Here is a 25,780-nt window from a genome sequence, read left to right on the forward strand (position 1 = left end):
AAAACTTTATATATAATAGAGATTCAGTAATTATTTGATAAAAAATATATCAATTATTTTTAAGATTTTCTTTGATCTTGAATTTATAGTTTGAAGTTAAAGTTTTTAAAAAAAATATAAAAATATATTAAATTAATTAGTGAAATTGTTATAAAATCGAATTTTTGAATTTGATTAATTTTAATCAATTGAATCAATACGAAATAGTTTACTAAAAATAATTTTTATAATTTTTATCAAAATTTATATGAATTATTATACTACATTAAAATCTTATAATAATCAATTCAAAGATATTTAGAATATTTAATTTTAAAAAAAAATAAAAAAATGATTATTTTTGGTATGTTTTTCAGTTTCGGCTTATTTCAATTGTCTATTATTATAGATCGAGTGATGAAATTTCAATGGTAAGCTCTTGTGAGACCTGGAATGATTTTCTATTTTTAAGACTTATATGATACGAGATGTCTCCGCACGAATTTCATCATAAGTCTTCTAAGAGATCTCGTCCCTCGGTAAGGAAATAAATACCGCGATCTTCTGATTTCGAACTTGAAGAAGACTTTGTAAAGCCGGACTTAAGGCTATCGGCTCCAGGAACAGAAAATGAATAATCAGACGGGGTGAACCTGGCTCTTTTTACATGCAGATCAAAGACTTTGATATTTTTTGGATGTATGTATGGATATCTTTGATGGAGGGTATATTCTGCCAAGTAGGAAGTCCGAGATAGGTCGATAGTAGCAGGGATGATAGTTCTCCTAAGTGACCTTTTCAGATCTATATTCTATAATTACCGATTACGTTCTCGCAAGACTAATGCTATCCAAGCACAATTCAGATGGCAGATGGTTCAAGATTCCAGTTTTTCACAGTACGGATAGGTGATTAGAGCAGCTTTAAATTAAAGCTGCTCGTATTTCTAGCCACCCCTATGTTGCATGTCTGCCTTCGACAGCTGTGCATGTTTCTTGTCTCGGAGATATGCTAACGAATCCATACCGACTCAGCACTAACTCGCGGAACTGACCATTCGCAGTCTTGCGAATCCTTATGTTGCATATCTACATTTTCATCTTACAAGCTTCACCCTTACAAGCTGAAACCAGATAATATAGGCCGTCAAAGACGAGTAATCTAGTTCATGAGTTGGCTCACATTTGACTCATTAGTTAAAGCATATTTTCAAACGTCCTCTAGGATTTGACCACTCATGGTGTCTGAAAAGGTTATGTTGCATATCTGATATTCCGTGCGACAGACTGTATCTCTACAAGTTCATGTTTGACCAATTGACATTCAGGTCAATAGGATCCGGCTCATTGGCAAACTTACTACTCCCGAATTTGAATAAGTAGAACATCACCGGTGTTCCCAATACAGCCACTCACAATCTTGGAATTATGATTGTTGCACATCTTATATCCTATTTTACAAGCTTCATGCCTACAAACTACAGATGATGGTGTGCAGAGTGGGTTTGATGGAAGTAGGAAGCCAGTAGTGGAGACCTATCAGTGAAGAGGCCGATTCCAGATTCTGGTAGACGCATGTAAATAAGTTCTCTGTCACTCATTGATTACAGGCTGGGCCGAGAAACTGTCAAGTAGCAGCTGCAGTATAAGTTACATTTTCTATCCAAACGATAATTATTTCTATTTGCAGAAAATCTGTCGACTAGTGAACAATGCATTATATCATAGTTGTGAAGTCTCATGGTCAAATCATCTACATCGATAGCAAGTACAGCAGTCATTGATTCCTACTTAAGAAGTCACACAATCTAACTTTACAAGATTGAAATTCTAGCTTTAATCTCCAGACATCATGAATTAAGCTCCCATGCCAATTAATTGGGAATTATTTGGATGAAAATTGATTTGAGATGACTCATTTCCTTCCGATAATTTTGAATATGTATTACTAAGTGATCATCAAATGTTAGGGTAAAAGTTAAGTAGTTAGTCCGTTTTGGGGCAGAATATAGAGTATGACTGGATTAGGAAATTTTAGGCTTCGATATTTAGGAAAGAAACAAGGAATGTGGACAGAATTGGAAAGCCAAAGTTTCAAGATCATACTTGGCCGTCAACTCATTCTGAAAATAGGGAAAGGTATACACCGAGACTCGAAGCAAAGTATACCTTCGGCATATATTATTTTTATCTAGTGTTTCGGTGATTGGAGAGTATGAATTTTATCAATTTGTCGTAGGCTTCAAATCATCCAGTTGTAAATTAGTAATGGACGGTGAACGAGAGATTACGGTCATCATGAAGAATTACTGATGATGGATAATTGGAGACAGGTGACAGGTGACAGGTGACAGGTGACAGGTGACAGGTGACAGGTGGCTTTTCTTTTTGACATTACTTTATCTGATGTCATTACCTCACTAGTGCTAGCGCGATGTGCTAAGTAAGTATATCTGTGAGACTAGATGACTTTTCGCACCAGGGCCAAGATCACTTTACCGAGTAAGATTATTTTACCGAGACTAGATATACTTTTTTTCCCCAAGCGTTTTTACGGTTGTCCAATCCCGTTGTCGCTTTCCAGATATTTAGACGCCTAAGCTGAGAACTTTTACTCTTTCCCCCTAGATCTTACTAGGCCTCTTATCTCTTATACAGACAAGCAACACTTCCTTGAATATGTCCCAAGAACCACACTAATAAGATCACACTAACAAAGACACTCATCATACCAATTCCCCTATCACTTATCCAGACAAGCAACAATTCCCAAAAGATGCCCCTAGAACCACACCAAGACCATACCAACACCATACCATTAGATCTACTTATCATACTAACACTTTTATCTCTGATCCAGAGATGAAAAAAAACCCAGAATCTTTCTCTAGATTGAACCTAGAACCATACTAACCGAGCCCCCGCCTCGACTATGACTCCTATCTCTGGGTTCCCCTCAACCAGTAAAAATATTCCAATTCATCGTCTCACGGAACTAACTTAATGGAGTAGTATGTAGATATGCAACAAACCACAGAATTTCCCTTTAGATTAACCTAGGCCCCCGCCTCAATTGTGACTTCTGCCTTCAGCTGCCTCTCTCATCTCGGTTGAAGTCTCCCATTTCATCGTTTCATAGAGCTAACTTCATCCGGTAGTATGCAGAGATGCAACATATTCACTAAATACTTAAATTCAAGAGTTTCAATGTTTCTAGCTTTACCCCTACCTTATGAACTAAAAGTCCTTATTCTCAGCCTATCGGATCGAGTATTCTCAAGCGCTAATCGATTTATTATATGCTCTATTCCTTTTGGGGTACTATCCAGATCTGCAACAAAACTTTTTAGAAATGAAATTCTATGATAGTAATTTAGAGTTTATTGGTCGTAGAGTGTTCAGTTAGTAAAGTGAGTTTACTGAAGTAAGATATATAATCTTAGGCCTTGACATCGCCAATATACTGTTAATTAGAAATGTGATTCTTCCACGGTCACTTTGCCTGGGGAAATGAGAAAGAATTAATAACATAGGGAAGAAAGAATGAGCTTGAATTATCTTTTCTAACATTCGTTCCAGACCCTGGTCGTACTTTTTTATCAGGTAATAGAGTTCAAGCCATTTGATATTTCCTCCAAAACCCTACTCTCTCTTTTCTCATCCTCCTATTCCCTCCCTTCATTCATTCCTCTGTATTTGAATTTCTTTAAATCAACCACCAACCTGACCGACTAGATTCATTCAATCTATTGAATTTACTTCTATATATCTTTCATCCGAAGGAGCATGGACTCATCTCTTACCAGCCTGAGCGCGAGAAGACGTAAAAATACATTTCCTTCCTCCTTGCCAAGAAACTTCAGAAATAAAAAGGTTTCCCTACTCTCTAGAGCGAACTCTACTTTCAAATAACCAACATAAACCACACCACCTATCCCACTATTTCCAACGATGTCAGGATACCCCCACAAGATTCCAATTACAGATACGCAACAAAAGCGATACCATTCCATCTCAAAACTATCAGTGGATGATAATAAATTTACTGGTCGCACTTAACAATATTAGCGAGGGAGCTATCAGTACCGGCTTGTAGATTTCGATACACTGATCCTCCACTTGTCAGGATACCCCCGTAAGAACACAAATGTAGATGTGCAACAAAACTTTTGCTACTTTCTCCTCTTAGTGGGTAAGTTCTAAGTTACATCCAGGCACAAGCGTGGGAGCTGGGAGAAAGAATATCTTTCTTCTCAAAAGAACCCGAACGAAGCAGTCGATCCCCCCCCTTTCCAGCCGAGCAGGACCAGTTCAAAGAAACTCGAATTACAACCGAGGTGATACATCCATCATCTTTCCCCTAACAACACGAATTTAGGACAACAACTATCCTCCAAACTAACAATCAAAATCACTCACTCCCGTTCATTTAATCATCATCTTTGGTATCCACACCTACCAAATCCAACAGAAAATTTTCTCCTCTTTTCATCACCACACATACCAAGCAATCCCAACTCGACAAAAAAAAAAGATCATCAACTCCATCATAATCGTACGCATCAAACCTTCAATTACGCCATTACGAGTTTTAAAAATAGATTACTCCCCCTTACTAGCCACAGCCTCCCAACTAGCAATACTTTCCAAGGTTAGACACAGTCCTAGCTTAGCACTGACCTTCACCCATCGAGAATCCAAGCTTTAGACTTTGTGGCTGAAATTCAGTCATGCAACAATCGAACTTTGATATTTATCAAGCCACACAAGATGAAACAAGCTTGATTGTCTGCCTCTATTGCACTTAGCTCTAGAGATCAGCGTTCCAAGCATGGAATTGTGGTACTACCTTGGCACCAAAGAAGTTTGAAGTGAAAATTACAGACACATCGACAAGTAGATAGAATCAAAATAAGAGATGGCATATTGAGGGATATAGAAGAAAGATTGTTGCTTTCGTATTAATATCAACCAAACTTATTATGTCGTTTTATGCCACTCCATCCTATCCACAATTTCTCCACCCCTTTTCGATTCATCTCTTATCCCTCCTTCACTCCACCCCCGGAACTTCCATAACCCCCCTACCAAAAAACTCCGCCACCATCCCAAACTTATCTCCACTCCTACCAAGCATATCCAAGAACAAATCATGCCTCTCAGCTGTCTCTTCCTGGCCTCTCCTGATTGCCTTAATCGTGTCATTTTCCTTTTTGCAAGTTGGGCAGTCTCCTTCCACATTTCCTTCGTCATCATTTTTAAGACATCGTTGATGGAAACTATGTTTGCAAAGAAAATGGACCGTGGGAAGATCTAGTTGTGTGCCACAGAAAGAACAGCGTGTGGCGTTGAAAGTTTGAGGCTTGGACGAAAGTTCGTTGATTTCTTGACGTTTGCTTTCCGTATCTGTACGATAAGAAGTGATAGTACGACGATTGGTGGCGATTTCTTTGCGTTCACGTTCGATTGTCTGTTGGAGGTAGGTTTTTACCATACCCATGGTTGCTACCGCATTGGTACTTAATGTTTGAATCACCTGTAAAGGTGCCATAAGTCCATTGGTGTCGATCTTTTCCAATACTGCGTCCAATTCGTCCCCGGCTTCTTCGAGAATTCTTGGGTCTGATGTAAAATATGCAAGGGCTGCTGGATATAACTGAGGCTCTTCCGGGCCATACTTTCGTAAAGCTTTGATAGCACCGCGAGTGTCCTTTGCAGCAGCATATGATCGGAAGATATCGAAACGTAGACCAGCTTGTTCACGAACAAGCGTAGTACCATCCTTGAAGTCCGAGAGATGGGAAAGTAAAAGTACGTTAGAAATATCAATGGGAATATCTTCACCCTCGATAAGCTTTTTCGCTTTACCTTCCCATTCTTCGCGATCACGCCCATTCTTTTCATTCGATTTATGTAGGTACATCTCAAACAGGGTCGTATACAGATCAATCTTATCACGTTCTTTCAGGCCCGGCTCTTTGAGACATGCTTCCAAGAATACTATGAATTCCTCAGGATGATCAACGAAAGAAGAGAACGCAGTCCTTGGTTGCGGCGGGCTGTAAGCCGGTGGCGGTGGTTCAAGATCTTCAGTTACTTGGCCGTCGGCTGGTGTAGCATTAACATTGCCTACAGTGGCAGGTGAAGAAATAGTCGAATTGTTCATGAAAGGGAGTGGAATCAAATCCCTCATGTTTGCAACAGCATTGACAGCGGCACCCGCGGCACCAGCCGCATACCCAGCATGCTGTACAGGGGCTTCCGAAGTGATAACAACGTCTTTCATTGGCCTGTAGCTTCCTGTGTAGTAGTCAATGAAGACCTGAGTTGTGTCTTTCGGACAATGCCCCAAAAGAACTCTAGCATATTTCATGAGAATTGGATAAGCCTATTAATGAAGTCAGTATATCTTGTAGTCACGACGTGAATAATCTTACAGCATCAGGGTCTAATCGCCAGATATATTGTAGAGCTTCCGGATATCGTTTCGAGTCTTCTATCAAGATATCCACTACTAACTCATGTTCGCCATGCTTTTTTGCAAGGTAAGCAGCTTGCTCATAATAACCACCTTGTCTGCACATTGTAATGGCGGTTTCGAGGTCAAATTTCAGATCACCTGGAGATTTAATGAACTTCTCCAGTTTATCAATATCTTTTAGTTTAGCATAGCAATTCAAAAGTAAAGTGGTATGATCAGCTGTTGCTTTGTGGTGTTCATGAAGCTCTTCGAGATATTCAATCAGATTATGAATACGTTGAGTATCAAGATACTAAGTAGATTAGCCACAGCCTAACAAGAATTCACAAGTGCGACATACTTTTCGGATAACCTGTGATGGTTCAGTGCTATCAATCGCTTTCAGATATTGTTGCATGGCGCCATCGTAGTCTCCTTTTTGATATAAGAAGTCCCCTGATTTTCTGAAAATCATGTTTTGCTGCTTAGAGTCCATACCAGCCTTTTGAGCCAAATTGATTGCGTGAACGTAGAGATTTCTTTGGTACAGAGTCTCAAGTCTCTGTTGTAACGGCTTCTCATGATAACGATGTATCTATTACATTGTTAGCTTGCATCAAGATATCGACCAATACTACCAACCTTTCCATCTTGTGTCAACGTAAATAAATCGCCCCAAATCATAAACAAGTCTTTGACTTGCGAAACTAATGACTCCGAGTGGGCCACAAATTTTAGATCTGTATCCAATAAGGTGAATGTCGACGTGTTGAATAAATCATCTGCATGAGCCCCACCAAACCGCCGAATGGCACTGGATTTCGTCGCACTTGATGTTGCGGGGGGAGAGACTATCGCAACATAATCCCCATAAACTGCTACTAGGCTTTTTGGGCCATCATAACCATAACACGAATTTCGACCGTCGACTCTATAGTAATAGATAGCATCATCTCGGACTACTAATATATCACTATTCTTTTTATCCACCGTCATGCATCCCACACCACATCCAGAATCTTCGACCGGTCTTGCTGATTGATTATGCGCTCTTCCTGAAATGACGAGCTTCACAAGACGAGAAGTCGTGGCGATGTACAAATTAACAAGTCGTTCTTCTTCTCGAAATGAAAGTCCGGTAATCGGTTCCTCGGATTCGTGTACTGTTCTTTGCTTCGCTCCTCTATCATGGATCAAATCTCCTCTTATAACGGTCACTGCACCATTTCCGAATCCCACAGCCAATTGTGAAAGATCGTCCATTGCGGTAAATGCAGATATCTGGGTTGAATTAGCGATCGATCCACATCTGCGGAGATGCCACTGACAGGAAACTGTTTCCGCCCATTTTGGATACTCAAACTCGATTGACATGTCGGTAAGCCTGTCTTCTTCACAGGTTTGTCCAATGCCCATACTTTCAGAATCGGTTCATTTGATAAATCTTCCTAAAATACATCAGTTCTTGATGTTGTATCACCATACGTTGACACGCACAGCTATTGTAACCAGCAACGATGTGCCTTCCACTTGTTTCATATGAGTTATCGACCCAACATCGTGTGCTTGGAATGTTCGCAGGATCTTGAAGTTCGAGGATAAGATTCGCACAATGCCATCATAGCTCCCTATGAAGAGATTCTCGGAACCGGAGCATACGCAGCTTATTTCGTTGTTCTCGAAGAAGGATTTACTCTCATCATCCGGCGGTTTGACTTGGCTGACCTCGAAGAAATCGAACGTTTTCCACTGCACTTTGTTAGTGTTTTCCAAACGAGATGGAAGAATTGACATACAGAAGTTAAAGCCATGTTAACATTTCATCGCGTTCATAGCGGATTGTTGAAGTTGAATGTATAGAATACCTTCGGTGAACACAAGGCTGGCCAGGGTGAGCTCAAGGCTAGTGTAGGCCATCGGTGCACGGACTTTTAATGTATGTATGTTTGTTTACATGTGGAAGGAACGACACCTCAATCTGCGTCTCATGCTGGCTTTCTTACCAATCAAACGGATATCCTCTTCTGCACGATTAGCCAAAGAAAAAGGGGAAGTTATGATTTGAAAGTCACGCTCTATTATTGGAAGATAAGCTCCCAGTCTTTCTCCCTGAAAGGAGAGTATTCTTAGGTTAAAAATACATCAAACATCCACCGCTACGTCGAGCATGATGGTCAACTAGAATTATACTAAGTGTTCAGTTGATATAGTCTCCTCTCCATCTCCCGCCTTTCTTGCCAGTATATCCTCATTGCTGCATCTTCATCTTCCCTGCAATCTGCACATAGTTGATTTCTGGAGGTAGAAGTATAGGTTTTTGGCATACAGCCATGTCTATGGACAAGATCGATTCTGTCCTCAGAAGTCTCGTCATAAGGATAAACTCTAGCTGCGTTGGCTAGGTCCAACTCCTCTGTCCAACGATCTGCCTCTGCCTTTACCATTGCTTCAAACTTCGTAATCCTCTCTTGCTTCCTTCGGGTTCTCTCCTTTTCGTTCGCCTTTCTTTCAGTCTCCTGCTCCAATTTCATATACGCTTGAATTTTTTCCGAAGATTTATCTCCACGAAAGCATGTCGCAAACCTCAAGTTTCTATTCCATTGCTTCTCATTCTCAACTTCTTGTTCCTTTTCAAGTTCTTCTTCTCGTATCCAAGTCCGTATTGCCTCGTCCAAGTCCTTTCTCTCCCTATCCCACGGTGTTCCTCGCTTCCTCTCAATCTTCTCACGGGCGCTCTCGCGACTTCTTGCTCTGTTCTCTCTATTTTTCTCGCTTTCCCCCCTTAATTTTTCCAATTCAGTCCTTTCACGATCTTCTTGTTTCTTCTCCAGTCTGTATCTCTCTTTATCTTCCGGTGTTCTACTTGATAACCATCTTCCCAAGTTACGCTTCTTTTGATTGCTTGTCATAAGGTACTTTTCGTCAGGTGCATAATCAGCTGGTTGCCATATTCCCCCCCCCCCCCTAGATTATATGGCATGACGAACTAAGATTTGCTGATTCAAATCGTATTGGCACGTCAAGGTGACAATGAGAAGCGATGCAAGTTTGATTCGAAATAGGACTATTTGAGTTGGCGTGTTTTGTTGTTTCTCGACGTATGATCGAAATTCGCTTGTGTCTATCTAAGCCTTTTTAAAAAGCATATACACAATCGGAACGGCTTATAATTTTTGTATTGAGCTATGACGCCCTTGAAGAATTTGATGTTCTCGAGAAGATGGATTTCTAGAAATAATCGAGGATTGTATGATTGAATCGAGTGGTAGTGCTGTCGAGGGGATCGAATGAATAAGTCGGAATAGGACAACTTGATAGTCTTGGGTAAAGATTGCGGACTGCGAACAGCTTGTAGTCAGGATGTTTGGTATGTATATTATCGTTTTGGTTTTGGATATTTTCTGTTTGAAGATTGATGGGAGAAAAAAAAGCGCGAAGGGGTGTGGAAAAGGACTTGAGCATAAGGCAGTGCACATAGATTTGTGAATCGACAGGAAATCTTGGAATAAACAGTCATTAATGTACTCACGGGTTTGCTGGTGAATATTGGACAATCAAGTCTTGTAGTAACCGACTTCAATACTGATACTATCTAACTAGATCGAGCACCTCATATAACAGTAATGATCCACAGTGCAGAGCTTACACCCTGCCACTGATTCACGATCCCATACACCACAATCTATATTTCACACCTAGTCCGCGGATTATTCACACACAATTTTATCTCTCTCATAAGTCCGCTTTGATCAATAAATCGCAACTATCATATCATTTCCACCAATTTTGGTGCCCTCGCATTTTACTTTTCTAGTATACATATTACACACGTTATTCCAAACTTCCAATCAACCAATCGCTCATTCTCTCCCCACTCATATCACCCCGTCTTTCAAGAGTCAAAATAGACCCCCAAGATCCGACCTTCTATACCACGACCTCTACCCTCCTCTACCACAAATTGCAGGATCTTACTTAATAAAACCAACCACACACCTCAAGCATCACAAATCTCCACCCCCAAAACACACGAAAAGAAGTCTCCTCTCATGTAATATCACATACCAGAAGCCATCACAAGTCCAGTCTCACTCCTCTCCTTATGTCCTCCACATTAACAACCTCCCATAACATCTCAAGCCCCCCTCTTCTCCAACCCCGAAACCTCCATCCAAAAATTCCCTTTTCCCTCAATCCATTCCCATTCCCAAAAACTCCCAAAGCCAAACCACTTACCTACCCCAGTAACCCTAGCCCACATCAAGCCCTCAACTCACAAATTATCCTCCTCTTCCCCTCCCTCTCTCCGTCTTCCTAGTCCCCCAACAATCCACCTCGAATCTCACCACATTGCATACATACTAAATCGCGCTCTCCCACAAATCAAAATCTAAACATCAACTCACCTCCCGCAAAATAACTCTAACCCACCTCCCAATTTACAAATACACCAATATAAAGTAAAAAACACCTGCCTATATACACAAAAACCACCCAATCATCATCTCTCAATCCCCAGCACATCTCTTCACCCCCATCAAGACATAAATTTTCACTGCAATCCCGAACACTCCCACCCCAAACATCACAACCCAGCACATCTCAGCCTCACAAATTCCCACTCAAAAGTCAAAACTCACCAAAAAAAAAACCTACATATCCCAACCCTACCCATCCATTCACGCATTCATTCACGCATCCATTCATCTCGTCGAACAAGGACGCATGCCTACTCCATACAGTCACACATCCACACACATATACTAACACCTAGTATCTACAGATAAGGACCAATCAATCTATTGATCCTGAATGTTTAGGCCCAGCACCCCATACCTAGACTCATCGTCGTGGAGGAAGCACTGAATGTGTATCGATGTCATGAAAACTTTGATGTCTAAATCTCATTTTGGAGACTCACCTAAAGTGCTGCACGAGGTTGGAAAAAAGACATGGAATAGAATTCAACGATGTTATAGTTAAGTGTACAGCCAATGTATTGATTTCATCTAGGCAGTTTATGATCTGGTTGACAAACATTGGAGAGAAAAAGCTGCCAAAGCCAGAATGCTTGAAGGAAAATATCCATTTCTGTGACGCTATTGCTCGAATACAATTTGGAAGGTGAGCGACCCATCCTCACTCTCATCATAAAACCATTATTTGTGGAACTCATTGGTCATCTCTCCACTTCACTCCTATGCCCCAACCACCCCACCCATCTGTAGAAAAGAAACCCCAGCTAGAAAATCGCAGAAAGAAAAGCATGAGGAAGTAGCAATAATACAATCGACATAAGCGTAAAGAGGGAAGTTGGTGCAGGGTGTGGAAGTATTCTCAATATGGTGCTTCATTCTCGTAAATATCTCTACAGACAGCTGAGAGCATTTTTACTGCAACGTAGTTAGCATGCTATGATTCAAATGAAGAGATGTTGACACCTACCAAGATCTCGTCATCCATGTTTGCGTCTCCATTGGTAGCTGGCTCAGCAGCAGCATTTGTAGCTTGAGCATCGGTACCGGTCTCTGCATTCGCGGCGTTTCCGCTCTCCCAGTAATCGGCCATCTCCAAATCGAGTTCTTCGGCAGTCTTCTTCTTAGCTGGGCGAGCAGTAGTGGCACCGGCACCACCACGGGAGCCTCTCTTTCCTCCTCGCTTCCCAGCTTGATCCTTGCTGTTTGGCTTGTTTGAAAAAACAGCAGATTTTGGTTGCGGTTTTGGCGCGCTTGTAATTCGGTCCGTAAGTCTCTTAGCAAGCTTCTCCTCCATAATGCTGGCAGCCTCGGCATCAACGAGAAGTTGAACCTATTGATAGTAAATGAATGAACTTGAGTACGATGACTAGTGACAGAAATTACCCTCAACGATCTGTTGTCAACCTTGACACCGTTAAGCTTGGATACAGCAGCAGCAGCATCACCTTGACGATGGAAGGTGATATTGGCTTCGCCACGGCTAGTTCCGTTTGGACCATAAACTAGTTGAACGATCTTGGTGTGCAATTTGGCTTCGTGAAAGTATTCCTAATCATTGAAAACACATGGTATTAGTTACTGAGAAAGATGCACGGCAGGAACTTTCTTCGAAGTCGGCAGTCCACATAGAAAAAGGGCATTCGCGATATTCCAAAAGAATTTCCGTTCCGACACCTCCATGGAAAACAGCCAGCGAGCGAGCGATCAGCGTTAGTGATACTATCAGTATGCTTGTTTGAAGAACAAATTCAATCGACTCAAACTGAGGAACAGTCAACATGCTCAATCGGTAATATTGATTGTCGTATCCCATCGACGCGTCTCTGTGTGAGAGGTGTTCAGGTGCAACACGTCAAAGAATCATAAACTCCATAACTCATAAACACGAGATAGGTGCGACTGCTTCTCCATGAAATGAAGAGCACCGTCTCGGAACAAACGCCCAAAAAGATGAATGCTGTGCTGTGATGTGCTTTGCTGTGCTGTGTTCGCTCAACCACTCTGCTCGCTGGGTCTTTCTGTCTTGCCTTCACCCCTCTGAACTCTCCATTATTCTTGCCATGCAATGGCATGCCAGTCATAAATTTACACCATCGTTCGCCTGCGCCAAGTTCGAAATCAGGAGCTTGCCAGGCACCCTGAAGAATTATTGGTCTTATGCAATCTGACGAGCTTAACTTCAATCCTACCAATGCATCAAGCGATTTGCGAGCAAAGGTATGAAGAAAGACTTTGTGATGGGTAATAGGGATAGGTCCTCGTATGGTCAAAGCCTTAACCACTTCGACGAATCAAGAAGAGGCGTATAAAAATATCGATAAAAGTTCCTTCAAGGCCATAGACCTTAACGGCAACATACCTTAATCTGTTGTTCTGTCACATCATATGGCTGACGTAAGAGTCGTTAGCAGTTGAGCCTCCAATAAGATGTGTTGAGATAGACATACCAAGTTGCTAACCACAATACGAGATGGGGCATTTCCTCCCGAAGGACCAGCTGGAGCAGGCTTTACTGCACCCTTAATTGGCTTCTTGCTCTTGGATACACCTCCGACTGGAGCTGCAGTGGCGTTGCGACCACCTGGAGCACGTCCACCACGACGACCGCCGCCACGTCCACCACGTCCAGTGCCTGATGCTCTTTGAGTAGCAAGGATCTCATCGAGAGATTGACCGAGTTTATCAGAAGACATTGTGAAGTTTTTTGGGTTGGGAAGTGAGAAATTGGCTGATTATTGTTCGCAACGTTAGGATCAAATAATGTAGAAAAAGTATTGACCGAGTATGAATTGATCAATAAATTTCGAAGATGGGAAAGAAGCTAGCTGACTTTGATTTCTGATGCGCTGAAATGCGTTCTATGAGGATCAGGCTATAGCTGAAGACGCGCCTGAAGGTGTTGTTATTATGGCAAGGGTAATTTGCGATTATCCAAAGCTGGATAGAGTCGCAGATTAATAAAGTTAACTTCTGTGAAGAACTTGCGGATTTAAAAAGTTATGAATAGAAAGTTGTTGAAGTTCGAGTTGACGATGGATTATGTCGAAAGTGTCCGAAGTATTTGTTTGTTCTTGAAAGGAGTTGGAAGGAAGGAGGCTGACTTTACTTTGCGACACGATTTGACGCTAGTCCATGGTTGAGTCATCATTTCTCTCAACACATGACTTCTCTAACCAATTTGAGCTTAGTTCAAGTAGCGTAGCTTCCAATCTGTGCCCAAAGTGAATTCTTTCTACCACAACCTTTGGATGATTTCTTGATCACATTTCCATACATGACTTTGAAGTTTGATTCGATTCGACGGGTTGACGGGTTGCAGGCAGTCAATCACGTACAGGCTACGGGTACCTGGTAAATAAGAGACAGATACATTGTTACAGTATAGGTGGATACGGTATGTAGGACCTTATTCATATCTTCATACATGAAGATAAATATAGTACAGCGAAATTGGGACTGGTCCAAACAGGTTTCGATGCTATTTCCTCGAATATCCTGTCCCTCCTTGATATCGCAATTCACTCAAATAAGCACTCGGTTTCCTACTCGATCGACCAATTCTCCAGTTACCAGAACGATCCTCGATTCATATTTGAAATCCATGTATTGAATACAGCGCGGAAAAATGCAGCTCAGTACAACCTTGTAATAGATTCGATACATTGGCTCTATGAGTAGAAGGATCAAAGTATGAAATGAAACGCCCAAGAATTTTCCGCATGGTTTTCCATATAGCTTTCTAGCAACATCTGTCCAGCGGTCCGCCCATAAAACTCCAGAAAGTACAAATGCCCAGAGAGTTGTGGAAATATGTCATACACAGTCACCTTTCAGTCCCAGCTTCCCTATAGCCACATATATCCTGCTCTATGGCAAAAGCAGTCATCCTCTCAAATCAAAACTATCCTCTCCAATCATCTTCCTGCCACGTTTGCTTTGCTGTCTTGAGATGTGGAAGTGGAGCTAACTTTGCTGTCTGATTTGGGCTCTTCTACCGAGTTGATTTCGAGAATGTGGTAGAGGACGATCAAAAGCATTGCAGCTGAGCCAAGGAAGATCGCGAGGCGGTAAAGTTCATCGTCCGAAATCATCTTGTATAATTGTTATGCGAATTGCGATTCGAAGAGAGTATTGAAGGAGGCCACGTAAGGTCTTAAAGAGAGAGAGACGATGAGTAGACTAAATAACTATTAGAATTTCTTTCCTTTCAATCAACAAACAATAGATTTGAGGGGAACATACCAAGAAGCTTCGATATCTACATCAATTGTACTTAATTGTGATTGACTTTGAGGTTGTTGATTCAAGCAAGTCAAATCGGTCGTGTCGCAACAGCTTCGCGGCTTTCATGTAAGGCCAGCTTGATGGAGCCAAAGTCCAAGCTTCACTCCCCTACTAGCCCCATTCGCTAAAGTAGCCATTAAATTTTAACCCCACCAAAATCAATCAAGTCCTTGATTATGATGATTTTGATTTTGATTTCATCACCAGTCTAAAAATTACTACTCCGTACTATTTCTTTAGTCCCACATCAGGAGAATACAAACACAGTCTTTTCCGCATATCGATACCCTTCCATTGAGTCTGGTGCGTACCTGATTATCGATTGAATCAGTCATCTATATAAAACACAGAGTCTTGATCAACAATCCGACAAAATGCCACCAAAGAAGGGAAAAGGCCAGCCGGATCAGCCTAAAAAGGCACCGGCCACAGTGGCAGACAAGACTTTTGGAATGAAAAACAAGAAGGGAGCCCAGGCGCAAAAACAAATCGAGCGAATGCAAACTTCGTATAAAGCTGGAGGCACTCCCGATGAAAAGAGACGACAAGCCGAGAAAGAACAGCGAGAACGAGAAAAGATAGCATCAGAAGCGGCGAAGAAAGAGGCAGCTGAATTATTCAAGCCTGTACAAGTTCAGAAAGTCCCATTTGGTGTCGATCCCAAAACAGTTCTCTGTCAATTTTATAAGAAGGGCCATTGTGAGAAGGGTAGGAAGTGTAAATTCTCACACGACCTTAACATTGAGCGCAAATCAACAAAAATTGATCTTGCGCAAGATCCCAGAGAGGCAGAAGCAGAGAAAAGAAAAGAGGAAACTTCAGACGATTGGGACGAGGAGAAACTGCGCTCCGTTGTATTATCGAAAAAGGGAAATCAAAAGACTACAACAGAGAAAGTTTGCAAATTCTTTATCGATGCTGTAGAGGAGGGAAAATATGGTTGGTTTTGGACATGTCCAAATGGAGGGGACAAGTGTATGTACCAACATAAGTTACCGCCAGGGTATGTTACATCGCTCTATTCAATTATTTGTGCAATCACTAACCACTATCCAGATTCGTCCTCAAAACCAAAGAACAACGTGCTGCAGAAAAGGCTCTTATGGATAAATCACCTCTAAAGACACTTACCCTTGAGGATTTCCTTGAGTCTGAACGACACAAGCTTACTGGCACATTAACACCAGTCACGCCAGAGACATTTGCTAAATGGAAAGCCGAGCGTATGGACAAGAAGGCTGGTGAAGAACAAGCTAGACTTGCCAAAGAAGCTACTGGTCGTGCTATGTTTGAGAAGGGAGATTGGGAAGCCAGTGGAGATGAGGATGAAGGCGATGATAATGAAGATGATGCATGGAATATGGAGAGAATGCGACGAGAGACTGAGGCATTACGTGAGAAGAAGGAGCAAGAACGATTGGCCAACATGTATGGCGGAGCAGTCCCAAGTAGTAACGAAGCCGCACCTCAGATCGTCGAACCTGTAGCAAACGAGGAGGGGGAAGCCTCCTAATTAATTCAAGATACACGACATAAAAAGTCATTACTTGGAATCAATCTTTGAATTTTAGCGTCATTCGAAATGGGAATGTGAAATTGGATTATGGGATTTAAATTGGGAATCATGGTTTCGTCGAATACAGTCCTCAAAATTGAGGTTCATGGGACACTTCTCTACCCACAGCATCTTGCAACCACCACAAGAATTAAACTTTATGAGAATCGGCATCTGCATCCACATGAGGATCTGTTCTGAAAGAGAACCAATCATCACTATTCCAGCTAGTCTTAGTATTTCCAGCACCCCGTGTGATGGGTAGGCAGAGTCGATACAGGGAGACATAAATTGATGTACACTTAGATATGCACTCCTTATTCAATAAGACTTTGTCCCCTCTTCGACTTCTTGCCGGCTGCTTTCCTTACCCAGTCTCTCCGAATCTCAATCTCATCAATCACTTCACCGTCATTTCATCTTTCCAAATAACGTATCCAAAGTTTTCTCTTCCCGATCTAACAACAACTCTCTCCTCTCCCGTCATTCTCACTATATCAATTGTTAGTTACGTTTCGAATACCCAGCAAAGTATATTCATATTCCAAGGATACAAACTTACCCCTCTTCTAGATGTTTATAACCAGACACCTCCAGCACATCACGCGTGAACATTCCGAATCCCGTCATTGCACCCAGTAGGATGCAGATTATGATATATACTTTTGCAGTTAGTATGGGCTCCGCGAGTAAGGTGTTTTAGTGGAACTGGGCGGCATTGGGATGATGGGATTTTAAAAAGTCTTACCGTTACTATACATCCACATCACCATCATCGTATAAGAAATCGCAAATTGCACGCCATGAATCACTGCCCTTGAAACTTGCTCCCAGACCTCAATTGAAATCCGTGGAATCCGCATCCATTTCCACTCCAAGATTCCAGCTTTATCTGCTCGCTTTGGATTGTCATTGTGTCCGAGGAGAAGCTTGTCCTCTCCGTCTTCATCTGCTGTTTCAAGGGACTTCTGCTGTGCACGATGTGCGTTCTTGGAACGCAGATACCGATCGCAGGTACGTTGGTAACGACGGGTTGTTTCGAGGAGTATAGGGAGGAGGAAGGAAAAGAGACAGACGAGGAGGAATTGAATGGAGGTGTGGACTTGGAGGGAGGGGTGGAGGTAGCAGGTTGATGTGGTGTGGAAGTTGAGGAGCATCTAGGGTGGGCTCGTTTAGTATGGGAGTTGGTCGTTTGAGGTTGCGGAATGTATGAAAATGTGATGGAGATACGAAGGAGACGTGGAGCAACTTACGGACATCTTACAGGGAGTATGGGATAGAGATGTGTTCGCAGCGCTGGATGACATATCCATGTCCATATTCATTTTGAATTTCTCAATCGCCTCGATAACTTGACCCAAATCACCGCCTGCTGTATCGAAACGCAAAGTGTATCGGAGAAATCAGGAGCAGTTTTATGCAAGATATGGTATGATACGTCCTTTCTCATTTTCAATCCATTCTATGATCAACAGTTAGGATCTCCTCGTACCTCACTACCTACATACTGCTCAAACATGCGCAAACACGACAAACACACGACAATCAAATAAATCGGGGTCCAATGTCTCAATTTTCCAGATTCCGATTAATCAGAGCGAACTGTGTCATGTGGCAATATGGACTATCATGAAAAATCTCACATTCACTCTGGAACTATCGATAAAAGTAATGGTACTGCTATACATCTACCTATCTACAACGTCTCTCAATCCCCTGATAGGAAATTCCCCAATCGACGAAAATGCGCTCAAATTCGCGCAATTAAGTTGCGCTAATGTGCTCACTTTCATAGTATGCTTGGCTTGCATATTGGGTATACTAAATGTATCGCTTGTACTGGGTGGATACTTGACTTGTTAGTTGGATGGATGAGATGGATTGGTGAGATGGGTTGATGAAATGGGAGAGTGATGAGGGAGTTGAGAAGGTTTCTTAGTAAGCGATGGTTCTGGAGAGGAGGTGAGAAAGTAAGTACACGCGTCTGCGTGTAGTTTGGGCTGTATGTGGAATTTTGGATGGGTGTTATATCTTTGTAGGTTTTCTGAATCGCAATGGGTGTTAGTTGAGGTATTGGGAAACTGTAATTGTGGATTTGTTTCCTGGATTAGCTACACTTTGTTGTTGTTTTCTACTCATTGAAACTTTTTGTTGCCCGCAATACGACTGAGTCATATTCAGCTCGCGAAAATCGTCCGAAACTATCATGAGTAGATCAGTAATCTATACTCATTGAAGCACAACTCCCTATTCTCGAATCTCACCGCACCCGATCAACATGCCCGTCGTCAATTCCAAAAAATACTCCTGGTATCCCCACTTCTTCTTTTGCTTCTTTCTTCTTTGCTTTCCCAGATCCAGTTTCTCTGCAACTATCTCTCTACCTTCATACTATTTACCTTCATTCAACTGATCCAAGAATCATCAGCGAACCATGTATCCGCGGGCATAGAGCAACAAAATGTATGCATACCAATCGACTATTGGTTTTAGTACGCAAGCCAGGTCGTCCCATGCAGAGTTGTGCACATGAACTTGAAGGCTGTGTTTGTGGGAGATTAGGTGGAGCTGGGGAGGATTGGGGTGTTGATGGTAAGTTATTTTTTTCATTGTGGAGGGGGTAGATCGATGGAATTCTGGGGCAGGATATAAAGCTGACAAGTGTAAGGGCCCACAAATATGTCGAAGTCAGTTGGTTATGATGCGAGAGAAAGTTTCAATGTTACCGGTACTATGGGATCGGAAGAGTCCCGAAAGCATGTTTCGAGGACGGAGAGCAAAAAAAGGAAGAGAAAAGCCAAGGAAGGTGGAATAAGCGATGTCCAGAGAAACAAGGTCAACAAAAGAGCGAAAGGTCCCACATCATCATCTCGGAAAACCTCATCTCCATCCCCAAAATGCCCTGTGCCTGAGCAGCAGGAAGCAACAGAGTACAGCAGCAACATCAAGCCGGAACTTATCCTCGACCCAAAACATCCAAAAATATCTATCACCAGCTCTATATCCGTACCCGCTATATCGAACTTCCTCCCTCCTATCAGAACACTGATTCCCCAAGTCCCAGATCATAACCTCGTTGCTCCTCAGACGTCGTACACTGATCATTCACCTAGCTGTATATTCCATCATCATCAACAACAAAATGATAAATCCAGTTTTCGGATGCCTCTCTCAAGTCCATTCTTGCGATATTACTGAACAGGATCTTCAAGCAATTTTAACTGAACAACATCGATTCCTTTCATGGATAGTGCCATGCAAGAAGTAGTAGCGATGGGATACGAAACTTATGTACTGAAGTACAGAGTATGGAGAGAGTAGAAGTTTTGCAGGAACAATTTGAAGTTGCTAGAGTGTTAGTCCATTCGTCGTTAAAATTGAACTCTTGTCAAGCCCCACGAGATCACTAGCGAGCTTTCAAGGTTATCAATTATTTTAGTCTTGCAATCAAAGTCTGCGGTAAAAATATCATTCCATGGATTATGAACACTTGACAAAGTTGAAGTTATGTTTATATTCCGCTAGCCAACTTCTCTATGAGCACGCTGCTGAGGTTAAAAAAAAAAAAAAAAAATACTACATCATAACGCCCACACGCTTATACAAGTTCATTGACATCCTGAACTGGAGTACCCGGTAATTCTGAGCTCTCCTGCATTCTGTTTTTCCAAATTTCATCAGCCCTACAATCCTCACATACCATTTTCCGTTCATTGTTACGATAAGACCACGGTTCCCTATCAACTGGACCAGCCATACACCACCTTTTATGTACATAAGAATTACCTATAGAGATATTCAAATAGTCCCGCTCTTCTGTCGGGAGTTCGGACTTTCTCAGAAGGGATGGGATCTCCAGCTCCATCTCCCATCTAGTCGCTTCAGCTTCCCATAATCTCTTGATTTCATAATCCATCTCTTTTTTCCGCAAATATTCTCTGTCGACTTCGCATTCAGCATCTCTGGCTTGCGTTCTGAGATTATCTTTGACAGCCTCGTAAGCAATTCTTTCTTGCTTGAGAGTTTTTCTGATTGAGTTACGTCTCTTTGTCCTCGTAACTTTTTTGATCAGACCCGAATTCTTTTTCAATTCTTCTTCCCATCGTTCCTCACTCTTTGCTCTCCTCTCATCTTGACGCTTCAATTCCTCAATGACTTCCACTTCTGTCGCCGTCAAATTCTCTTTCTTCGATCTGATTATCTGAAGTCTTGTAGACTCAAACCTTGATAGCTTATTCGCGTATGCAATTAATTCCTCTCTTTCTTTGTCCCAAGGTCCATTTGTCGATTCCATCGTTTCTCGCACTCTCATACGTCTGTGGCGTCGGCGTTCAAGTGGAATCGGGTCCATGATATGTACTGAGGCAAGTGCAGCTTCGATTCTTCGGTGTATCTGAGGATTAGATCCAGCTTGAGATATGCCAGCCCTTGGTATCTGAGAATTAGATACAGTTTGAGATAAGCCAACCCTTGGTGTCTGAGAATTAGATACAGTTTGAGAGGTTCCATCCCTTGGTGCCAATGGCATAGAAGGTGGCTCCTCAGAATCAGAATCTAGTCCGGAAAATCTTACACTTTTCCTCTTACGTGTATTTTCCATGATGTTGTTGGCTGTAGTTGGCTGTAGTTGGATAAAGATATCGTGACGTTATCAGACGGCAGTGGATCTGAAGATCAGGTCAAGTGTGCAGAATTCCTTGTCATCAGTTCAAAAAATGCTTGGAAGCGTATGTAATGACCTGCACGATATTTGGTGTGAAGAATGGACTGTCGACTGTCGTTCAATAGAGTAATGAGCTGCGGTATTTCGATTGACGGTCGAGTTATTGGGAGATAAATGCTCAAGTGTTAAGGATAAGAGGTGCAAAAGCAATGTGTAAAATTATATAAAATGTATACTAGACTGGTTTCCAACGATTGAAGAATGCTTTTTGGATAATTTGATGTTGTTTACTTGATGTTCGAGTATAAGAGCCTGGTTTGAAAGATGCGAAGTAAATAGAGAGAAAAACAGGAGAAATTGGGAGAGGAAAGAGTGATAGAAACAGAAAGGAAACGCACAATGAGAACTCGTCCCTCGTGCTTTCCTCTACCATTTCCGCTCGAAGATAGATAGGAGATGCACTGGCTCATCACACGCTTTTCGATTGGAAAGTTTCATCACTGATCTGATTTTCGGTTGTCTCTTTTCTTATATCTGTGATATACATTTTCAGACCCGTACAGACTAGTACTTCAAAAACACAGCTTTCTCAGTATATCATTTAAAATTTTAGCCACCCATCACTACAAATATAGCATTCTTATAGGGCCAACAAGAAAGATTATGAAAAGAATCTTGTTAGTTTCTCTCTGCTCCCTCCATTTGACACCATTTCTGCTATTATCCCGACTTTACAGGTGAACGTCTTTCCTCCGAGGACTTCAAAATTGCGAAACGTTAACTCTCAGTAATGGCACTAGCATCATCTTTGCAACGCGCCTCATCCTTCTCGGAGACCCTCTCGATATACCACCCGAATACAATCATCTCTGTTTAAGAGACTAGTCCAAGCGACATGAGCAGGATCAACTTCCATACCAGGTTTACCTCTTGATTCCAACGAGAATACTCCCGCTGTCCTATCTCGGAAATTCCAATTTCTCTTACACGTTCTGCTTTACGTTTTTGATCGGTTCACTCTTTTACTTCACGTTGCATGTGTGCCAGTAACTACTCTTCCTTTTTTTGCTATCTTCTGTACTGCTCTGGCTCCAATATTTACTTTCCTGCCAACCCGTCTGTTGCATTTCTTGCTGCATCTCAAGTTGCTTCTCGCTTCCTATCAACAGTTCCTCTCCGTGCTTCTATAAATTGACGCCGCTTGTCAATTCTGAATTCCCCTCCAAACACAGGTTTTGATCGATGATACTCTCAGTTTGATGATTCCAGCATCTTGACATGATGAATTTGAAGACTCAGTTGGAATGGCAGGCGCCAAAAGTGCAAAACTTAAAGTTCGGTTCGGGAGAATTCCCGTCCTGCTATGTTATGCATCTCAGCTTGTGTCTATAAATCTGTGCATGTGTCGTTACATAAGACCTTCGATAACTATCAACTAGTCTTCATGTATTTTATTTGTCCTGGCAGAAACTGTGAATTTATGCATTGAGATTAAATACAGATAGGTTTTTTCTCAGAAAATATTAGCCGTCAAGCCCTATAATTGGAATAGAAGCTTAGGATTCGGAAAGCAGAACCATCAGATAGGGTTCGAGACCACGATCACGATAATTATTCAAATTGAGGCTTTGGATGAGCAATGAGCAGAGCATTGGAAAAAGTGAATATCAAAATAGAGCTGATGGTAAGAAGGTTGACTTAATAATCAATATTATCTGCAATATTGAAGTAAGTGTTCGTGTAGGTAGTATTCAAAATTTCTAAGAAGAAAGAGAGCCCGAATATGCAGGAGGCAATTCGCTTGAGTACGAGAAACTCCAAATAATTCATTACTCGTTTTTTCGCATTGGATTCATGGAAATCAGCCATAATTTTGTCGGTGATTCACACAGATGATGATACACATTTACACTTCACAAGACTCATCCATACCAATTATCAATCACAGTCATATCAAAATCATTTCACGATCTATTTTCAAAAGTTAAAAATAATAATAAAATTCATATCCGGTATAAGAAAGCTAAAGTACACTTAAATTCCGCATTTCTATAGGACGAGCCTACAGAAATCATCACGTACGAACACACCCAACTCTCTAATTTCAATAATAATCAGCCCTAAGCCTACTTTGCTCTTTCTCTTCCGCATAAAAAGCAAGTGTAGAATCATACCGACAGTCCTCGCAACAAGAGCCTCCTCGTTGTAGACCTCTTTCCGATGTCATACAACTCTCAACATGTATCTTGGCGTTTCCCGCACTACGATCCTCGCCTAGTTTCCTGTAGCCAACGCTCTTCTTCCGCCTTTCTAGCCATCTCAAAGTTCCTCTCCAACACTAGCATCTGTTGTTTCGTATCCGCTTCGATTCGCTCTTGTGTTGCTTTCGAATGGAGTTTAGATGCAATCTTACTTCCCCATTTGTTGGAATGTCGGGCTTGCTGTTTTTGTGCTTTGATGTAATTGAGTAGACTTTCCGCGGCTTTATCTGTCGCCTTTAGCTCGGTATCCCATGGTGTTTTTCTCATATGTTCAATCGTGACACGATTTTGCATACGTCTAGCGTGTCTAGCAAGCTTTACTTCTCGTTCATGCTGCTCCTTGGCTCTCTGGGCAGGCGACTTGTTTGCTTCCTCTCTTTGCTTGTCTGCTGACACAGCTTTCTCGATATCGTTCCATGAGCGTTGGGTGCCTAGAATAGGACCCATGTCGATATTTGGAACGAGGGATCTGGATGATCGGGAGTTGTTCCGATGTCTATTGGCCATGATGTACTGTTGTGGGTAAGGAGAAGTTTGATATTTCGAAGTGCTTTGTGGACTGGAGTTAGTTTGTTAGAAGTGGGGATCTGGAAGCTTAAGTATTGAGTAATCAAGCAAGTTATGATTATTTGAAGCATGAGTAGGTTTGGATGTGAATGTGCATATTTATCATTTCGAGTCAGAAATTGTTAATGTTATTCGTTGAGTGTTCCGTGATCAGAAAGATGTATGAATCAATGCAGTACAATGAATATTTGTTGTATGTACGAATTTTATACAATGAATCATAATTCCACGGGATCTTTTTGAACAAACAGCTTTCATTATGCAAGTAGTTTCAGTACAGTCAGTCTTTATTGTACAAGAGATATCTAAGCAATGAATCTCTAATTTATAAAGCATTTTCGAACAATCCATCTTCATTGTACAGAACTTAATCATCCATCAATTCTATCTCTCTTTTTAATAGGCTCCTACTGTACAGACCATTTCTGTACAATAGAAACCTACTGTACCGACAAGTTCATTACAATGAACTCAGTATGTCCCCTCTCCTCTACCCAAAACTCGTTTATTCTGTAATCATCCTCTCAGGTAGTCACTTTAGCGTCACATGTGGCATGTTATCACCCTAATTCCTGAATTGAAAGTCACGCATTAATTTCTGGTTATCTACTTCCTAGTGGAAGGATTGCTAACAGTACAATATTCCATGCCCTTAGAGTCCGAGCCTGCGGACCTCATCCCAGAAATGACCAACCTCTTGTTCATCTTCGCAGTCCTTGCAGTGTGTACCTCTAGAATCAGGCTTTTGAAGACTTGGCATGCATCTTGCGAGATGCCTCTTTCTAATATCATTATTGATATCTAAAAGGCTTTGAGGGGACCAAATAACACCGTCTTCATCAGGTGTTTCGTATCGGTCGTCGTTGCTACCTGCAATATCCAGCTCGTCGTTCCAGCGGAAGAACTCGCGATTCCATGCTTCTTCAAGTATTTGATCTCTTTCTCTCTTTTTTACATCTCTCTTTGCCTTAGTAGTATTCCATTTGCTCTCCACTTCAGCCAAAGCGAAACGTTTCCGTTCTTTATCGTAAAAGAATCCAGTAATCTTCTTTAACTCTTGAGCCTTGTTCCATTCGTCAGCGTTACGTAACTCCTTGTCTTCTCTTTCTTCGACCATCCATTTCCGGGCTTGATCCTCCGAATCATTCATTTCAAACCACCATGGTTTACCCGTCTCAGACTCAAGCGCTTCTCGAGCCCTTCTGCGTCTTTCTTTTCTACCTCTACGCTCTTTCAACTCCTTAATCATTCTCTCTCGGTATTCCTGGTCATCGCGTTGTTCTTCAGCTCTTTTCGTGCCATCGTGTTTACCGCGCCGATGGCTTGAATGTCCGTGGTGGTGGTGATGTCCTGCCATCATAAATGAAGCGAATTTGCTGTTTGACCTTAGTCACCGAGTGTTAAAAGTCTATGGTTTGAGAGACGTAACTACTCCAATGTCTTTGGTAATATATTCTGTGTCAGTACCGGCAACTAAATGTATAGAGCATCCACATACCAATTTAGAATTTGGCGATAGTAGAAGAATGTGTAA

The 25,780-nt window shown here is 41.7% G+C and overlaps 10 protein-coding genes across 10 annotated transcripts; 2 read left to right on the forward strand and 8 right to left on the reverse strand.

The window, feature by feature from the left end:
* Positions 1-5,031: 5,031 nt before the first annotated feature.
* EAF02_001334 (uncharacterized protein) lies at positions 5,032-8,249 on the reverse strand (the record flags this gene model as incomplete). The annotated part of the gene is made up of 7 exons (XM_038897382.1): positions 5,032-6,366; positions 6,416-6,751; positions 6,800-7,033; positions 7,081-7,719; positions 7,767-7,886; positions 7,936-8,187; positions 8,235-8,249. The coding sequence occupies 7 exons, from the start codon at positions 8,247-8,249 to the stop codon at positions 5,032-5,034; spliced, it is 2,931 nt and encodes a 976-aa protein (XP_038762357.1).
* A 378-nt stretch (positions 8,250-8,627) lies between these two features.
* EAF02_001335 (uncharacterized protein) lies at positions 8,628-9,347 on the reverse strand (the record flags this gene model as incomplete). The annotated part of the gene is made up of 1 exon (XM_038897383.1): positions 8,628-9,347. One exon carries the CDS (start codon positions 9,345-9,347, stop codon positions 8,628-8,630), a length of 720 nt encoding a protein of 239 aa, XP_038762358.1.
* Positions 9,348-11,828: 2,481 nt separating this feature from the next.
* EAF02_001336 (uncharacterized protein) lies at positions 11,829-13,609 on the reverse strand (the record flags this gene model as incomplete). The annotated part of the gene is made up of 5 exons (XM_038897384.1): positions 11,829-11,831; positions 11,884-12,246; positions 12,300-12,464; positions 13,276-13,305; positions 13,364-13,609. The coding sequence occupies 5 exons, from the start codon at positions 13,607-13,609 to the stop codon at positions 11,829-11,831; spliced, it is 807 nt and encodes a 268-aa protein (XP_038762359.1).
* Positions 13,610-15,019: 1,410 nt separating this feature from the next.
* Positions 15,020-15,535, reverse strand: EAF02_001337 (uncharacterized protein; the record flags this gene model as incomplete). Its single annotated transcript, XM_038897385.1, has 3 exons — positions 15,020-15,095; positions 15,159-15,259; positions 15,512-15,535. The coding sequence occupies 3 exons, from the start codon at positions 15,533-15,535 to the stop codon at positions 15,020-15,022; spliced, it is 201 nt and encodes a 66-aa protein (XP_038762360.1).
* A 39-nt stretch (positions 15,536-15,574) lies between these two features.
* EAF02_001338 (uncharacterized protein) lies at positions 15,575-16,713 on the forward strand (the record flags this gene model as incomplete). The annotated part of the gene is made up of 2 exons (XM_038897386.1): positions 15,575-16,203; positions 16,257-16,713. The coding sequence occupies 2 exons, from the start codon at positions 15,575-15,577 to the stop codon at positions 16,711-16,713; spliced, it is 1,086 nt and encodes a 361-aa protein (XP_038762361.1).
* A 500-nt stretch (positions 16,714-17,213) lies between these two features.
* EAF02_001339 (uncharacterized protein) lies at positions 17,214-18,080 on the reverse strand (the record flags this gene model as incomplete). Its single annotated transcript, XM_038897387.1, has 4 exons — positions 17,214-17,247; positions 17,318-17,417; positions 17,504-17,912; positions 18,009-18,080. 4 exons carry the CDS (start codon positions 18,078-18,080, stop codon positions 17,214-17,216), a joined length of 615 nt encoding a protein of 204 aa, XP_038762362.1.
* Positions 18,081-19,033: 953 nt separating this feature from the next.
* On the forward strand, positions 19,034-20,755 carry EAF02_001340 (uncharacterized protein; the record flags this gene model as incomplete). The annotated part of the gene is made up of 3 exons (XM_038897388.1): positions 19,034-19,065; positions 19,184-19,347; positions 19,424-20,755. 3 exons carry the CDS (start codon positions 19,034-19,036, stop codon positions 19,951-19,953), a joined length of 726 nt encoding a protein of 241 aa, XP_038762363.1. The 3' UTR covers positions 19,954-20,755.
* EAF02_001341 (uncharacterized protein) lies at positions 20,354-21,283 on the reverse strand (the record flags this gene model as incomplete). Its single annotated transcript, XM_038897389.1, has 1 exon — positions 20,354-21,283. One exon carries the CDS (start codon positions 21,281-21,283, stop codon positions 20,354-20,356), a length of 930 nt encoding a protein of 309 aa, XP_038762364.1.
* A 2,396-nt stretch (positions 21,284-23,679) lies between these two features.
* On the reverse strand, positions 23,680-24,186 carry EAF02_001342 (uncharacterized protein; the record flags this gene model as incomplete). The annotated part of the gene is made up of 1 exon (XM_038897390.1): positions 23,680-24,186. The coding sequence occupies one exon, from the start codon at positions 24,184-24,186 to the stop codon at positions 23,680-23,682; it is 507 nt and encodes a 168-aa protein (XP_038762365.1).
* Positions 24,187-24,898: 712 nt separating this feature from the next.
* Positions 24,899-25,606, reverse strand: EAF02_001343 (uncharacterized protein; the record flags this gene model as incomplete). Its single annotated transcript, XM_038897391.1, has 1 exon — positions 24,899-25,606. One exon carries the CDS (start codon positions 25,604-25,606, stop codon positions 24,899-24,901), a length of 708 nt encoding a protein of 235 aa, XP_038762366.1.
* Positions 25,607-25,780: the final 174 nt, after the last annotated feature.

This window comes from Botrytis sinoallii (genome assembly GCF_014898435.1).
Source record: "Botrytis sinoallii strain Bc 23 chromosome Unknown BSIN_002, whole genome shotgun sequence".
Taxonomy (NCBI): domain Eukaryota; kingdom Fungi; phylum Ascomycota; class Leotiomycetes; order Helotiales; family Sclerotiniaceae; genus Botrytis; species Botrytis sinoallii.